Source organism: Netta rufina, assembly GCF_964035555.1.
Source record: "Netta rufina genome assembly, chromosome: 3".
In the NCBI taxonomy this organism is placed as follows: Eukaryota; Metazoa; Chordata; class Aves; order Anseriformes; family Anatidae; genus Netta; species Netta rufina.
This window is the reverse complement of record NC_140125.1, coordinates 84499311-84517255: the sequence shown is the minus strand read 5'-3', so window position 1 is coordinate 84517255 and position 17945 is coordinate 84499311. Positions and strand designations below refer to the sequence as shown.

At 47.5% G+C, this 17945-nt stretch overlaps 1 protein-coding gene across 1 annotated transcript; it reads right to left on the bottom strand.

The window, feature by feature from the left end:
- Positions 1-10777: 10777 nt before the first annotated feature.
- On the bottom strand, positions 10778-12724 carry TCF21 (transcription factor 21; the record flags this gene model as incomplete). Its single annotated transcript, XM_084284360.1, has 2 exons — positions 10778-10867; positions 12275-12724. 2 exons carry the CDS (start codon positions 12722-12724, stop codon positions 10778-10780), a joined length of 540 nt encoding a protein of 179 aa, XP_084140486.1.
- Between the last annotated feature and the right edge of the window lie 5221 nt (positions 12725-17945).

Genomic DNA, 17945 nt, shown 5'->3' with positions numbered 1-17945 from the left:
GCCGCCGGAAGTGGCGGGACGGGAGGGGAGGGGAGGGGAGGAAGGGGGCCGCGCTGCGCCGCACTTCCGCTTTACGCTCTGATGGGGGGGGGGGGGGGGGGGAAGAGGGGGCGTCGCTTTGGCGCCTGTCGGCGCTGTCGCGATAGCAGCCCTGCTGGGTGGGTGGGTGAGTGGGCCGCTACCAGGTCCCGTGGTGCAGCGAGGGGTGAATAACGAAATAAAGTTGTGTGGTGCTATGCAGGCGTCGGTGTCTGTGTGAGGGAGGTTGGGCGTGGGGCTCTGAGGGTCGGCGCTGTCGCGACACGGCGCCCGTCCGTGCCGGCTTCCCGTGTAACAGAACGACGTTAATTAGGATACAGGAGCGAACCTTAATTAGCACAGAGGGGACAGCACCAAGCCTGAGTTTTGCAGCCCTTGTGGAACGCGCGTGCTCCCCCTGCCACCCTAATCTGAGCCTCGCAACGCCTGAGTTGTTCCCCGTCACCAATTTTCCTCATTTTCCCCCCGAACCGGCGGGGAGGACATTCCCTACAGGCGGGTTTCGCTTCCCAGCTGGCAGGCTGGGCCGTGCGGCAGCGCTGCCCCCCCGTGGCTGGTCACGGTTTCAGCCGGCTGCAGGGAAAACGAGGGGTTCTGGCTTCGGAGCCCCTGACCGCATTTTTCCCGAATTCTCACTGAACTGCTGTTTTTTTAGCATAAGTGTCCGCATAAATTCAACGCAAAACGTCTCCTAGCAAACACACATCCATTACATACCTCTGCCAAGCTGCCCTTTTCAGGATGTAACATTTCTAGCACGTGTTCTGCAGAAATAACGCAGTCACCACTGGACATTAGGAATTATTTTTTTTTTTACTGATGAAGTAACGAACCCTTACCATGTCACACTTTCAGTTGCTTTTTCAGCTTGAGCTTTCCCAGTTTGGACAAGGACATGCCTAAGATTGCATCTCCAAATATTTATTTGGAAAATATGCAAACTTATGCAAATAGTTGTGACCGTATCAACGTGGAATGCAAATAAGGTGGTTGGCCACCCACCCAATTTTGCATGTAAGTTCATCAGTTGTGTTGCAATTTTATTCCACACCTATGCAGTTGTGAAGCTGGTTGTCTTTAGCTGTCCCACGCTCGGTAAGTGTGATCTCAGTCCATTTCACCGTTACCTTGTGCATGTGAAGTTCTCCCCCTCCTGGTCTCCGTCGCTCTATGTAGCTCTCTTGTCTTGTAGCATCCTCCACGAGTGTGAATGAGATGCTAGGAACTTCCCACCAGCAGAAACTGTGTCCTTATCTTTCTCTTGCTACTGCATACTCACTGACATTGCACAAGGAATAGCACAGAGGCCATTTCTGCCTCTTCCTTACTATGCGATTTTTCATTTTTCTATGTCCTTGGTCTCTCAGTCTATTATTTGGAAAGCAGAGAGGAAATGGAGGTGTAAGGATGCCGTTTATTCTGCTTGAACATTCTGTGGTGTGGAATTGTGAGCTGTTTGGAGTATCGATACTGATATGGTTAAAGTAAAGATAACCAAACTTTAGAATACTGCACATATTTTTGTTCTGTAATTACAGCACTGGGGGTGAACAAAGATGCAATTTCATATTGTTGTTAGATCTAACTGCAGGTTTCTGTCAGAAAAAAAAAAAATAAAATGAAGCAAATACTTGGTTATCTGGATTTTTGTATTTTGCAGGATCTGTTTTCAGTCAGGTAAGGTAGAGTGCAAGGCAGACTGTGGGAAAGTGTAGGGTGGAAGAAGAAAGCTGGATGGCCCCTGGAGGCATCCCACAGTGAACTGAGAGTGCTATACAGCTGAACCTTCAGGACTGTGAGCTCTGTGCAGAAGACTGTATTCAAGTGTTTGTGTTTGAAGAGGAGAAATCTAGGAGCAACAGGTATCTTGCATACACAGGAGTGACATTTAATGGAAAGACTGTCATCTACATGCATGTGATATTACTGGTTAATTATGAGAAATCTGCCAAGTTGGCGGCCAGCAGGAAACGGGCTTAAACCTGTGGCAAGAGATCAGTCAGAGAGGGAATCCTTTGCTCCAGGGCTTAGTTTATCAGATGAAATTATAAACTCAAGTGTGCTTTCTCACACTTCTCTGGTGATGTGGCCCATGCACAATAAGATAGCTCACGCTAGTAGCGTACTCTGTTAAACTGTACTTCCCTGGTATAAGTGGCACTGAAACCAACTTCACAATATTCAAATGTTCTCTTTAATTTTATAATACATATGCTTACATATATATGTATAAACACATAAAATATTTTCATGATTGTATTTATTTTATATGAAAAATATATAATGTTTGTATATATAGTGTAACATAGTTATACTATATAATACAGAATATGAAGAAAATGGCAGTGAAGTAGTCAAAAACAAAAGCGAAGTGATCACAATTAAGCTTTTCTTTAGTAAACTTCACAACAATAAAATACATCTCTGTCATAGATGAAAGGTATTTACAGTGTATGCTTACCAGCCCCTGTTAGCAATAATAGAGAGACATGGTGAAAGTAGTAGAATTAGAAGAACAGCACAGTGTTGCCCATATTTAGGTCCTGTGAGACTGTGAGCGCCTCTTAGGAGGAAGAGCATGTGCTCCTTCCTGCTGTTGTATGATTGTGAACCCTCCTCTGAGCTGTTATACAAAGTTTCTTTTTGTATTCCTCAGCATCTGTTTCTACTGTTGGTTAATTGGGATTATCAGGAATGACGATTAATTTTCTTTGCAAGCAGATGGCAACATGCAGCCCCCAGGAGTCAGGCTCACAGAAAACACAAATATTTCACCCAGAATGTGATTTCTCCTCTGTGAGGGCTGGCAATGCTGGGAGATCAAATGCAAAGGACTGTCACACATTTTTGACTCAACCTGGAGCATTATTTTGTATTGACAGTGCTTAAAGCATCCTTCTCTGTGTTGTTTACCAAAACGTTCTTAAGCTCCGGAGGCAGAACTCAGGGATGAACAAGGCACTACAGCTCTTGGTGGGTGTGAGGGAGAGCATGGAGCAAAGTTTAAAGGAAGATGGGAAGGTTGTCTCCTCAGCAGCCTCACTGTCCCAACATGTGTAGCTAGAGTCAAGCAATCTGGGAGCACTGGTCTCCACAGGCCCTGCCAACTTGCTTCCTACCCCGGTAGAAGGATGTTAAGCATGCTCAGAGCACACCTTCTGACTGTTTTAAGCATTTTGTCTTGAAAATAGGGGAATATCTCAGCTCTAGGTACTGACATGAGGTAAAAATGGAGCTGTTTGGCAATGGCAAGAAGAGGTGCTCTGAGGGCATATATCATATTTTGGTGCCAGGGAACATACGACTCAGGTGGAAAGGGTACTGGAGAGCTTAGTAAAGTTGAGCAACAAATGAACAAGAGGTTTCAATGTTATAATTTTGGATATAATTTTGCTTACAGCTCACATTTCATCCTTTCTTAAACTTGGCCTCTTTCTTCTGGTAACCTCTAGTCTTAATATATCAGGTACCAGACATAAATAGCAAGGAGGGTCCTCACTAAGAATTTCTGGCCCATACAAGAAGATAGAAGGTTGACCTAGAAAACAAGTGAGAAGAGTATGGGGCTAGGGTGAGACAAAGGCATCAGGGACCTTTATTGCTCTAGATTTTAAGGGTACAATGAGATAGATAAATAAGGGTCAGGGCATGTGGCTTTTTTTTTTTTTTTTAGGTGCTTCATTGTTGACATGGTCCTCGGCATGCTTTTGGCCTTCTAACTTACTCCCAGAAAGTGTCCAAGTACTGTTTGGGAATAGCATGTGCTAGTCCAACAGGGACTGTTCTCACCTTTTGCTGAGAGTGGAACAAAACATTGGTATATGTGGATGTCACCGCTGCTACACCACTGGTTTTCAGTGTTGGAGAATGGCTTGTAGCCTGTTTTACTTGCTAGTATAGATCCCCAGTATGTATGGATAGTATAACCTAAGAGAAAGTCTCCTTCCATAAGCCTTTTCCAATCCTATCTTTATGTTGATTTCAAAGAACAAAGATATCTGGTGACTTCAGAGTTCCTAAGAGAATAGCTTTTAAGTTTGTACACCCAAAGAGGTGGTCCTAAGCCTATACCAAGCTTACGTGTCACCTTCATCCAGCCTCATCTCCTCCATGCCTCGTTTTCCCCCCATCTGTAAAACAATGGTGACCTGCTACAGAAAACAAAACAAAACAAAACAACAACATCAAAAAACAACCAACTAAACAACCAAACAACCAAAAAAAAAAAAAAACCAACCAAAAAAAAAACAAACATCGTCATGAGGTGGTGGCAAATGCTCAGAGGTAGCTGTCGTTTTCTGTTTAATTTCTGCATTGACTCTGATGTGCCAGAGGTACAAAAGTCCGTATGTAAGAAGAAAAGGACATCTTATCAGTGAGGAAAAACTATTCCCTTTCTGGTCAGCTTGGCCATCAAAAGGCATCACACGAAACAGGATGTTGAAGCAAGAGGCCACTCTGTCACTTGGGTTGCTTGTCACACACGATGGTCTTTGCCTCATCTCTGCTGGGGGAGGGCTGTGCCGCTGCAGCAGTCCGGGAAGCCATCCAGTGGGACAGCTATCTGTGCATGCATCCCTGGGAACACTCATTGCCTGTGCCCACTCCTCCTCCCCGCCTGCTGCAGCGCGGGATTTCGCAGATGTTCCTCCCAGGGCAGGCAGCTGCAGTTCTCAGACTCCCTGTTTCCATCTCCCCGGTGGTCCGGCCCCACCCGGCCGTGATGGAGCTGCTGATAGTTCCTCCCCTCCCAGGCCCTTCCTCTTCCAAGGACTGAGCAGCAGTCAGAGGAAGAGGGGTTATTCTGTGCCTTTCCCCCGCATCTACTGGCCGCACAGCTATTAGAGGTTTCTCCTGCAGCAATCCATGCCCTTCCCTTTCTTTCCCTCGTGTTCCTGATCCCTGTTTCTCAAACAGTGTGTAAACAACTGAGAGAAAACTTGAGTGTGCAGATAATCCATATTTACAGTCAGATATGGTCTTTCTGTTTACATAGCAGCTGGGGATGTAAATAATGGTTGTTTTTTTTTCTCATTGCTTAAGGAAAATGGCCTCTTAGGCTGTAAAGGGAAGGAATGGTTTGCATTGTTTTTTATTCGCCTGCTTTTGTTACGATATTTGTTTTCCTTGCAAGGAGGTTTGGATCTCTCCACTCCCTGTGTGAGGACTGTGCAGCTTTGTACACACATGCGCATAGGCTTGGAAACGCATTTTGTCTGTTTACAAGTTTTAGTTTAAGGGCAAAACCCTGAAGCAAGAAAATGCGTCATTTCAGGACTCTTGTGACCCTAGGGTATGTCCACGCCACGGCTGGGAAATGCGATGACTGCATGCCTAGGCCTACTCAAAGTCGTTTTTATATATCAAGATCAGATACACCAGTGTCCAAAGTGAACTGAAGAAAAAGCAGTTCCTTGCAGAACTTTCCTGGTTTGGGAGTCTGCTGTGGTGGTTTCACCTGCTAGGCAGCTAAACTCCACCACAAATTGGTCTCTTAGTCCCCCTCCACTATGGAAGAGGGAGAGAAAATACGATGGAAAAGGGCTTACAGGTTGAGATAAGGACAGGGAGACATGGACAAAACAGACTCGGCATAGGGAGATTAATATAATTTATTGGCTATTACTAACAGACTAGAGCAGTGAGAAATTAAAAGCAAACTAAAAACACCTCTCCACCACCACCCACCCCCACGCCCCGACCACCCTCTTTTATGTTCTCCCCCTGAGCGACACAGGGGAACAGGCAATGGGGGCTGCGGTCAATCCCTGAGGCTCTTCTCCACCACTCCTTCATGGTCACTCTGTGCCCCTGCTCCCCATGGGGTCCCTCCCATGGATGCCGTCCTTCCTGAACTGAGCCTACGGGGGCTGCCCACAGGCAGCAGCTCTTCAAGCACTGCTCCCACACAGCTCCGTACCACGGGGTCCATCCCCCAGGAGCAAACTGCTCCAGCACAGGTCCCCCACGGGTGGCAGCTCCCCCCAGACCCCTGCTCCTGTGTGGGCTCCTCTCCACAGGCTGCAGCTCCGGCCCGGGGCCTGCTCCTGCGGGGGCTCTCCATGGGCCGCAGCCTCCTCCAGGCCACATCCACCTGCTCCACCGGGGGCTCCTCCACAGGCCACAGGGGAACTTCTGTCCTGGAACCTTGATGTGGTCGAAGGTTAACTTCATCCCAGCAAGACCCAGTACATCTGCTGATAGCAGTCCTCACTAATGTAATTTTTTTTCCTCCGTCAATTCTGAAGCATACTTTTGAGTCAGACCTATGACATCTTATGGTTACAGGAAGTCACTAAGCCATAGCACAGCAGTAACTTTGCAGCAGGAGGTACATAAAAGCCAGTATCACTGGTCGTGCCACTTACCATCCGTAAGGCAGGCTGGGCTGTACAGTGCAAAGCATTCCATCGCCAAATAGTGAGCATCGAGTCATGTTTGTCGAGGGTCTTGACTGGGCAGCAGAGTGACAAGAATAGTCAGTGCCACCCATGCTAGCAGTGGACAGGGACATTGGATTACTGGTTGTTTGGAGAAATACTGGATGTGGACCTTTCTGTGAGTGTATGTATGTAGAAATTTAGAAATTACAGAATGTTCTGCTCTTTGCTGGCACAAATTTCAGTTTCTCTGAAATGCCTTTTGAAAACGTGTCCCTTTTGGGAGGCTGTGCATGATGATCTACATTCAGATATCCAGACAGAAATTAGAAATACCCTTCCTTTTTATCACATTATACCTTCCTCTTGTACACCAGAAAAATGTAAGTTTTGTTCTGTACCCTGCTTACTACCTGCAATTAACTAATGTCTTTTGCATATTTTTAATACATGTAGTAATGAATAACAATGACGATAGTGTTTCAGGAAAGATTGCCTTTTGGGGAAAAAAAAAAAAAAAAAAAAAAAGAAAGAAAAAAAAAAAGATTCATTTACAGGGAAGCATATTTTTCCAGGCAGGTGTGGAATTACCAATACAAATTTTAATCCAGGATTAAAACTAACTTTTCTCTTGAAGAAACCACACAGATTTTCTATGTCTTTTAGCTTCTGAGGTGTACTTGGAATTTGGACCTGCTTCCTAGGAGGCACCACGAGGAGTCGGCTCTCTAGCATATGTTCTCTGTGGACCTTGCAGCTTGGGGCACAACCATCACCGTGGCCTTGCTGACCTTCCCTGGACAGCAAGGTGAAGCACAAGGGGATGCAGAGTGGCTTTCTCACCATGACAGTGTTTTAGACTGACAGATTTCTATCACAGTGAGAGGAGCAGATAAGCCTAAAATGTAGCCTAAAATAAGCCTAAATTTCTGCAAGGGATTGAAAAAATAAAATAAAATAAAATGTATTTTCTGCAAGGGATGGAAAAAATGCTTGTTCTTAAAGACTGTGTAGACTGTGGAAAGTGCTGGTGGGCAGTACAACATGAGCACCCAGCCCAGGAGTCCAAGCTCTGGGTGCAGCTGTGTGAATAAATGATTTTTCTAGTTTCTCGCTGAACTGAAAAATGGGTGTGAAGATGTAGGATGGAACTAGTTTTCCTTAAAAAATATATATAAAATAAAATAAAAAAATAATAGTATTAAAAATCAGACAGGACTAAACTATTTTTAAACAATTCTTATCTTAAAACACATGGGTGCATAAGCAGTACTGTCTGATCATCTGTGCACTTCTGTTGGATTATGGAAGCAGGACTCGACTCTTACAGTTGCCTCTCTGTTGTGGTTGCTCTTGTACCTGACAGCGGTTGAGTTCATGTTAAAACCTTTCCTTTAGTTGCAGAATTTAAAGATTTTTTTTTTTTTTCTCTTCTCTACTTGGCTGTCCGTTTTCACACACACACAAAATAATACCATAGCAATTTAGTTATCTTTGAGACCTCTGTCAAATTCAGTTGAATTTAGGCAATGAGTTCAAACATTATTAGGAGGGAATGTATACAGACACTCACACAGCTGCGTGTACATCCATGTCGATACGGAAAGATAAATCAAGTCAGCTTTGTTTCCACATGGAAAAAGGGCATAAATAATATTTCAGTAAATATTAAAATGCATCACATTGTACAGAAAAGTAAGCAAACAAAATATATGTTTTTTTAATCGTTAACATCAATATTTAAACCCTTTCTCTTTCTTCCTTTAACACGTTCGTGGGTTCCTTTCATAATCATCAAGTGCTTCAGTCAAACTAGATGTGTATTTTTTCCTTTTTTTTCTTTTCTTTTTTGCAAATATATATATATATATATTCTGTAAAATCACACTCAGCAACAGGGAAGAATGGTTTCACTCATCACTCTCCTGATCTGCAGGGTAGGACTCTTAACTCAGCTAAGAAACGGAGGCTGAATGAAGCCGATACATGCGGCTGTGTCCTAACACAAATTCTAGAGAAGGTCAGTGAACCAAGGGCTGCCATCCACATACACGTCTCTGAAAAATATGCTTGTTGTCCTGAAAATGGATGTAAAGCCATTAAGTGTTTTACAGTCGGAGTAAAAACATTATTTACCTTTCTGCGTGTTGTCGGTCGCTTTTGTTTGTTGTTTGCTGCCTTTTTGGTTGTTGCTGCACTGCTGTTCAGAGGCAAGGACTGAGGAAGGTGGAGGATGCTTAAGGAATATTTTAGTCCTCAGTAGGGACTAAATCCAGAATGCTGGATAAAGTGAATAGTGGCAAGAGAAATAACCGTCTGCAACCTTCTCTTACCGTTCCACTTGCACTGCAGCTTTTGGTACGTGGTTACAGCTGTGTTTTCCTCACATTGTACCGGGGACTATTGCTTTTCTCCCTTCTCTCTCTCCATGCTGCATTTTAGGTGGCAAATGTGAAGTGAACGTGGCTAGATCAAAGGGGCGGGGAGGATGCCGAGTGCAGTTAGTGGTTAGTGCATAGCAAAGCAGGGTGGCAAAGCAGTTTGCGAGAAAATTTACAGTTTAACTCCTAATTTTATGCATGTCCCAGATCCCTCTCAACTTCCGCTTCTATGAGATAAACAGCACCTTGCTATGAGTCTGGAGCAGGCGATAGTATGGATTTAAGTCGAGATTTGGAATGGTTGCATTTAATGGTTAATTTCAATTCAGTGGTTAACCTCGGTGGTGAAAACAGCATTTGGGCATTTGCTGCATCACTCATTTCCCCTTAGCTTAAGGTCAGAGGGCTCTGCTCTATCTCCCTGTAGGAGAACAGCAGTTCCCCCGGAATTTGCCAATGTTTGTGGCAAAGAGACGGGCCCTTTCAGCTTTGCTTGCCGTTGCTGGTCCCTTCAGCAAGAGCCGTGGCCGTGCGAGGAGCTGTGAGAAAGGGAAAAGAAGCTGTCCACCCTCCTGCCCCCCGGCCGGGGGCCAGGGCCGCGATGCTCACCCGCTCCCGGCCCCGCTCGCAGTCAGCCCACCGGGGGACCCCGCCGCTGATTTCGGGGCGCCCGGAGGATGCTCTGCCCGGCCCCACTATCGCGGGGGGTGAGCGATGTCGCGACAGGGCCGCCCGAACCCCGCGGTCCCTCCGCCCGCGAGCAGCCGGGTATCAAACGGAACCGAGGGCCGACGCTGAAAGAGCAAGTGAAGCGGAAATTTAAAGCCCCTCTGCTAATAATAACAGTATAAATAACCGAAGACATCTTGTAAACAGTGCGGTCATAACCCTGAAACATTAAACAGCTCGGTGGGATCTGGCGCATCAGCTGCCGACGGTCGCTGCCGGTGCAGGGGGAGCGCCGGGCGCTCCTGTTTATCTCAGCCTAATCTCCCGCAGGCGCCCCGATCGATCGGGGGGAGATGTTTAAAGTACAAATTCCCGGAGCCCTCGGCCGGGGCCCAAACCTCCGCCCCGCGGGGCTCCGGCAGCTCCGTCCCCGCCGGGCCACCGCGGCACAGCCGGGCCCCGGCCGCCGCCGCCGCTCCCGCCCCGCGATAACGCCCCGAGATAGCGATAACGCCCCGCGATAACGCCCCGAGATAGCGATATCGCCCCGGGCCGGCTGAAACTTGCGGCTCCACGGCCACAAAGCTGGAGAGGGGGAGACCCCTCCGTGTCCCCCTCTCCCGTCGCTGCTCTCCCTCTTCCTCTGAACCCGGAGCCGCCCCCTCCCCGAGGGATTGGGTCCAAATCTCTCACAGTGAGAAAACGCCCCCCCGACCCCCATCCCCGCCTTGCTCCCCCTTTCCCCCCCCTCCCCAAAGTCCGGGGGTGGTTCCCCCCGCGTCGCCCCCCGCCAGCGCCGCTCGCCCCGCTGCGACCGGAGTCGGAAACGAAAATTAGAGCGCTCCGCATTCAATGGAAAGGAAGGTTTATTCACGGAAACAGAGCAAAAACCTGCTTGGAGAAAATATATCTATATATCTTTAGGGTGAATTACTCCATAGAGATGACTGTCAAAGTCAGTTTTTTTTTTTTTTTCTTTTTTTTTTTTTTCCTCTAGGCATCTACATATTTCACAGGTCTCAGACAAAAGATACGCGCGTGGTAGGTTTTGTTTGATCTCTGTCTTTTTTTTTTTTCTCTAGTAGCGCTTGAACCAGCAAGGCTCTCGGTGCGGGACACTCGACTGTACACGCATTCAATAAAGTTAAATAGAGTCGGGATCTCTCTCTCGGGGCGGACGGAGTCTCTGCTAGGGCGCCCGTGGTGGCCGGCGCCGCGCCGGGGGGGCGAGCGGCTCTCCCCGGGGCTCTGCCCGGGGCCGGGGGCGGCGGCGGGGCCCTGCCCGCGCCGGGCCGGTGCTGCCGGGGCTCAGGATGCCGTCGGGCCGCACAAGCGGTTTGTGTTCACCACTTCTTTCAGGTCACTCTCGGGTTTGCCGGCTACCATAAAAGGCCAGGTCTGTAGCCAGGAAAAGACACGGGTGGCAAGGGGGTTACACGCACGTCGCCGCGCTCCGTTCGCCCCACGGGCGGCTCTGCAGGGCGCCCTTCCCGACGGCTTCGGTCACGACCCCTTCCTCCTCCTCCCGCAGCTGCCCGGCCGGCTCTCCCCGCGGGATCGGAGCCGCCCCGGGGGCTGCAAATGCCTGCCCGCGGCCCCCTGGCCGGCCTGGGGAAGGGCAGCGCCGTGCTCCGGTCGGGGCCGGCGGGGGAGGGCCCTCGGGTTGCCGGCTTTTCCCACGAGAGACGCCCCGTGCACTTTTCCCCCGTGGGAAATGCCGGCACCCCGAGCAGTCCGTCCCCCCCCCACCCCGCCGGCCCTCTCTGTCCTCCCACGGCCGCAGAGGCACGGTTTTGTGTGCCTGTGTGCGGAGGGGACGAATATCTGGGTTGGGTGTCTGGTTTATGTTGTACTCCTGTTGTTCTGCGAGTTTTGCTTTTAGCTACAAAATAATCTCCCCAGCCCTTATCAAGATGACACCGCCGGTAATTTGCTTCCTCCGCCCCGAGTCCAGAGCTCAAAAGGCAGAGCCAGATCTTGGTGAAACGTCCCCAGATCCCTTACGTGATCCCCTTATCATTAGGCACGGGCAATGCAAACGCTATATGGGATCAAACCTGCCCCCGGTTTGCACCCGATGCACGTATTTTTACAGCTGGAAACTGGGTGTTTCTGGTGGGGATACCCCGGGCTGCTCGGGAGGGCTTTCTGCTGCTGGTGGGAGCCACAGGAAGGATGGCCACGCAGCCCCCACCCCCGGCGGTCTGCAGTGTTTCTGATTTTTCCTCTGTGAGTTTACATGGATAGGGGCGATGTCCTGGACCCAGCAAATCTGAGCGGCCGGGTACAAAGCTCCAAGAGTTCTGTCTTTAAAAAGCTGGGGCTGGAGGATGATTATGGCAGGAAATATCGTAATAGAGAGGAGAGGTTGAGAATAAATCCGGGGCCCTTCCTGGGCTTGGGCCCTTCCAAACGCATACCTTTCTCTACCCAAATTCTCACACCCTCCCACCTGAAGGTAGGGAGCTTCCGTCAACCTGCCGAGCTCTCTCAGGCGTTCCTGGCACAGCAAAACTGCCCCAAATATCTGTGGCCACCCCTGGAGGGGACTGCAAGGAGCAGCGGATGGGGCCCAGGACGCTCAGCTCCCAGGGCGCCAGGAGGGGGGGCAGCTGGGAGCTTGTCCCCTCGCTCCGGAAGCCTTTGTCACCCCACGGGCTGGCACCGGACCCTCTGTGAGGAAGGAGTACGTGGAGTTTTCTCCCCGCACATGCCCCATCCCAGCTCCTTACCCGCTTCTCCCCATCCACACACACACACACACACACACACACAAGTGCCTGGCCTCAGCGGGCCGTGACTTACCAGGTTGACCGGGTGGATGTAGCCATTTTCGTACTTGTCGTTGGCCAGGATCTGTCTCAGGTGAGCGATGTAGCTGGAGGCCAACCTCAAGGTGTCCAGTTTGGAAAGCTTGGTGTCTGGGGGCACCCAGGGCAGGGTGGTCTTAAGCCTGGAGAAGGCTTTGCTAAGGACCCTCATCCTCGCCCTCTCCCTGGCGTTGGCAGCGTTTCTCTGGACCTGCTTTCCCTCCTGGCTCACTCCATTTAAAGGGCTCTTCTTGGGGGGAGCTTTTTTCCTCTTGCCCGCAGCCCCTCTCCCCTTCTGAGGGGAGCCATTCTCGCCATTGGATCCCTCCTCGTTGCTCTCGTTGGATGCCCCGAACTCTTTGTTAGTATCCATTTTCAGGCCATCGCACTCCAGCATCTCCACCTCCTGAAGATCTTCCACATCACTGAGGGACCCAGTGGACATGGTCTGGAAGGTGCCAAAGGACCGGCGGGAAAGGGGGCGAGGGGCAGGAAGGGCAGCTCCTCAAAGTTACTTGGAGGCGGTGGAGGAGAGAAGGGGCGCCCGTGCTTTCCTCCCCTTCTCTCCCCCCCAGCACTGAGGCGCAATAGCGGTCCAGAGAGGATCTCCGCCCTCCCGCCCCCCAACCCCGCTTCGCCCGTGTTTGAGGGAGGGAGGGAGCGTGTGTGAGAGGCAGAGAGAGAGAGAGAGAGAAAGCCGAGGAATTTAGTGAGGACACTAGTAATTTATCTGGGGGATAGGAGAGGCGGATCCAGCCCAGGGGAGGGGCCCTGCCCACTGAGCACACCACATCCCCAATCACAGACCTTAGCACAGGACAGGGAGTGAGGTATCCCAGCAAGCGCTTGCCGAGAGCTCGGGACTGGGATTCAAAGCTTCGCCACTGGAGCAAAGCAACTCTCTCTCTCTCCCCTCCCTGTCTTTCTATCCTCCCCCTTCCTCCTCCTCTTCTCCTTCCCCACTTCCCTCTCCAGCCAGGGCTGCTCTCCCCCTCCCTGCCTCCTCGATGACCCAGGCGGCTGGTGTCACGGTTCTTGACGAAAGCCAAAATGGGTCATGAGCTGAGAGAGCGGCAGATCCACCAGCGAAAGCCTTCCAGGGAGCTTTGCAATGCGTGCCGTCTAAACGCTGTCCTGTAACCTAATCTGAGGGAGATTTGTGGATGATTACATTGGAGAGTGCATCCTGTCCAGCTACTAGTGTATTCCAGGAAAGGAGCGCTCGGACCTCGCCATCACAGCCCGGGCTCTGGAGGCAGGAGGAGCTGCTTCCTTCCAGGATTCCCGCATGGTCTCCGGGGCACCCTGGTCCCCTCTTGCTGCCTGAGCTCCTTGGGTGAGCCAGGTGCTGGAGACCCCAAATCTCTCCAAGATGGGAAGAGCACTGTGAGGGTGCCGAGGCCAGCAGGGCCATGGGCACTGTAGGGGAGGGAGGAGGTGGAGAAGGGCTCCTGGAGGGTAGCAGTTGTGTCTGACACCCACTTTTCCTCAGAGTTTTGTTGCAGAGCAGATGCTGGGATCTCTCTCTGTTATGTGTGGGGAGGGTTTTATCTGCTGCTCAGTGCATCCTTAAACATCAGGGAGTTTTGCCTGAGTAAACAGGCAAGATAAGGCCCCGGCTGTGGGGACTGAGCCAGTGAGTGCGTTAGGCCTTGCTCTGCATCCATGGAAGTTGAAGAGAAGATTTACCACGAGTGTGAATGAGCACATCACTGTGCAGCTTGAATGAATAGCCAGCTGTATGCTGCAGTCGTGATCGCTACATACATACACATGCAGCCTCTGCAGAGCAGGCTTTCTAAAGCATTTAGGCATGGCCTAGCTCTTCTTCCACTCTATGTGCACCTTGGTAAAATTTTCCCCTAACCCGGCCATGGCCCCCCAAAGGGGCCAGTGAAGTGTGAACCTTCTCCCATCTCTCCTCCCTTCGTCACGTACCTCCCAAGGACTCCCAGATCCTGTAGCAGCCAGGGCTTTCAATGCAGGGGGCTGCAGAGCTGGGCTGGACCCGCACGTGGGACTTTGCTGGACAAATGTCCACCATGACCAGTCTCATTGCAGGGAAAACCCCAATTATTCAGCTGCTGACCTGAGGATTCACAAAGGTCTGGACAAAAATGTACAGCCCATGATGTCACGGTGGCACACAGTGGCTCTGGAGTTAATCCAAGGTCACTGAGGCTACAGGAAGGTCCCTTAATAATCTGTGGGAACATTGCATTGGTTTTTCTGCAGGCACTAAACAAAAACAACCAAGCAAACAAAAATTGTTGGGGGCCAAAGTAGTCTGGCTGTTAAATGCTATACTCTCCTCATATTAAAGTTTCGGTAGGAGGCAGAGTGTTGTGTTTGATGACTAGAAAGCAAGTCTTTTCTATCTATTTATCTGTCTTGGTTCTTTGGCTCAAGTCAGCCAGAAGGAAAAGAACAGATCCAAACTTTAAACCAGTTCTATACCGTTTGGCTGGAAGATAACACCTTCTCACTCACGATAGGATAAGTACATTAAGATATCATATCTCTGAGTCCTGGGCCCTTGGGAATTCACTAACCTCTAACGTCATGTTATGCTAACTGTGACCTGTTTGTGTTTTCTCTGTGTACAAACTAAACAGATAGTCAGCATATCAGTCCTAATTAATGATTTTTTTTTTTTTAATTTAATTTCTTTTTTTTTTTTTTTTGTTTTCATTTTTCCTTTACAATGTCCTTGTTTTGGATCCAAACTATTACTAATCTCCAGTGTGGAGATTTATGAGCCTCCTTATTTTCTATGCCTGATTGTTGTTTGTGCAGGTGGAGATTTAAATGGCTGCATCCACTGCAGAGATTTATAGTCCGAGTGATTGATGTTAGAAATGAACTAGAGGACTCTTATTGGAGCAAGGATGACTGAAAACCAAGTTGAAGTTGCCTGTGTCTTTAAGCATGAATGACCAGAACACAAATAATCAGGGAACACAAAACCCCCTTAAAATTTTAGCATCAGAAGCTTGCAGAACAACAAAATAAAACAAAAAAACAAACAAAATGTATATACTCATATAATTTATATCATTTATTTTTAACTTTAATTTAGTAATTTCTGATTTTATTTATTTATTTATTTATTTATTTATTTATTTATTTATTTATTTGCTATGGAAAGCAGAAGGGATTACCTGTCTTTTTAAAAGTGCTTTTAGTATGCAGCTTCATATACATTCTGAAAAAAAAAAAAAAGTATGCATACATGTCTGTTACAATCCTCTATAGATGCCACACATTTGCAGCTTTTACTGACTTATATACATTTTGAGTTGTTAGTGCTGGTAAAATTGGTCTGATACAGACCACACATTTTCGTGAAGACACAAAACATTTTTTTTTTTTGAGATTATAATGTGTGTGGGATATATACGCACATGCAAACAGTATATTGTATTTTGATTCCTTTACACATGCAGGCTATTACAGTTCTTTTAATAACATGGTTGTCCCCTTTTCCCCCTCCAATGGAGATAGCTATGGGCAGACCTCAAAGACAGAACTGTATCCTCTAATCTCCAGGTAACTCTTCTTTCCTAACTCATTACATGAGTTATACCTCTCTTTTTTTCAACCTTCCTCCTCCTTATGTCTTTCTTGGCCAACCCAGGGCTTGCACCCCAAATCTGGCTCCTCGCTTTTATCTCTTTCCCCTCTCTTTACATGCCCTACCTAGTCTTCCTGGCTCTTGCTCTGAATTGTAGCCCGAGTTTGGGGGAGAGACCAACTGAATACTTTGCAGAGGATAAAGTTGTGATGGCTGCAACCATCCTAACAATGGTGTGGCCACTTCTTCAGTTAAGTGACTTGGACAACAGACTGCCACAGGGCTAAGGGGACTGTCTGTGAAAGATGTGAGCAGCTCAAGTCCTTTTGGCCTTTCCAATACATTCACTTCTTCAGTCATGTTTTAAGAAGAAAGTCAAAATACTGTCATGGGGAACATCAGTACAAATCTGTGATTTTCCCTTGTAAATTACTATAATCTGTGTTTCTCTAGAAATGCTGAAAATTACATCTCTTCTTTACTTGTAATTGAGACCAACAAAGCCATTAGGATCAGGCTGGCTGGGGGCAGACATGCTTGGTATGGAGCTGAAAGTGTTCAAGGCCAGGTTGGATGGGGCTTTGGGCAACCTGATCTCTTGGAGGGTGTCTCTGCCCATGGCCTGGGGGTTGGAATTAAATGGTCTTTAAGGTCCCTTTCAACCCAAACCATTCCATGATTCCATGATTCCATGATTCTATCATTCTATGAATCATGTTCAGTTAGGTTTGAGAACAGTCAGGAAGCTACATGTAAACAGATGTAACATTTAAATTTTTACAAAACTGTGGTTACACTCAGATTTCTTCCGCCCTCTCTTGGTCTCACCTGGAAACTAAAAAGGTGGAGAGAAATCAGAAACACACTTTTACATACCTTAAGTGAAACAATACATATGTATGACATTAAAGAAAAAATAACAAAACAAAACACTGCAGCTGGAACACTTTATGACTGAAAGTCATAAAGGAACAGATTTAAAACTACTTTAATTATCCTAAGACACAAGCATGTGGTATTTTTTCTATAGGATTCTGTCTTCCCCATTGTGGAGGATAGATAATGCCGGGAAAATGAATAAAGGTTGTTTGTAGAAATGGAGTGGCTTTATCAGAAGGCTCAGGGCAATGAAATCTTCCCACAGTTCCTTCTTAGTGCTGTGTATCTGTTTCTGGTCACAGTTTTGGTTTGACAGGTAAAAGACGTTGTGATAAATAACAAAAAGCAATACACAAAGAGAATAAATAATGCCACTTTCAAGATGGTGAAAAGGCTGTCCCAGAGAACTGTCCCAAGAGGCATGTATCTGATACCAGTGTGACTACCCCTCCCTAAGAAATTCCAGTTTTTTGCTCCAAAGCTCAGAGAAGTTAGAGCTCCTTGAGAAACTCTTTTCTAGAAAGGTTTACCATGGAGGGAAAAAACAAACCAAACTAAAACAAGAAAGACAACCTAAACTACAAATCAAAGCCAAGTATTTCCTTCTCTTTCTATTTAGAAATATTTGAAGATTTCACCGCTACCTATAATAGAAAATCTCAGTCTGACTGATTACACATTAGAAAATGTAAAAGGAAATAAATTTCAGTATCGAGAAAATTTATGTAGAAAGGTATACAGGAAACATATTTCCATTTCATTTGATTTCTTAAATCTTGAAATATCACAAAACCCAAAAGATTGAAGCTCTGGGAAGTTGAGCTTTTGTTTGTTTGTTTGTTTTCATGAATATTCAAAAATATGTTATGAAACTCAAAATACATAATCCCATATTTTATGTTGTAATCCTTTCTGGCACATTGATGACAAAATCTCTGACTTATTTAACAAGTACTCTTGTCTACAGCAGGGAATACCTGTACACGTATTAAATGTATGATTTCTACCACCCTGACTTACACTACATAGTACCTCTTCCTGTAGCTTTGTTAAAATCAGCAGGGCATACTCACAGAGCAAAGCAGACTGTATGGAAAGAATGGCAGCTGCCATCATAGAAACCAAGCCACAATTAGATGTTCTAATGCCTAAGAGAGATGATGACAGAAAGGCCATTGTCCTCACTATGTAGGATGTATCAAATCACTGTGGG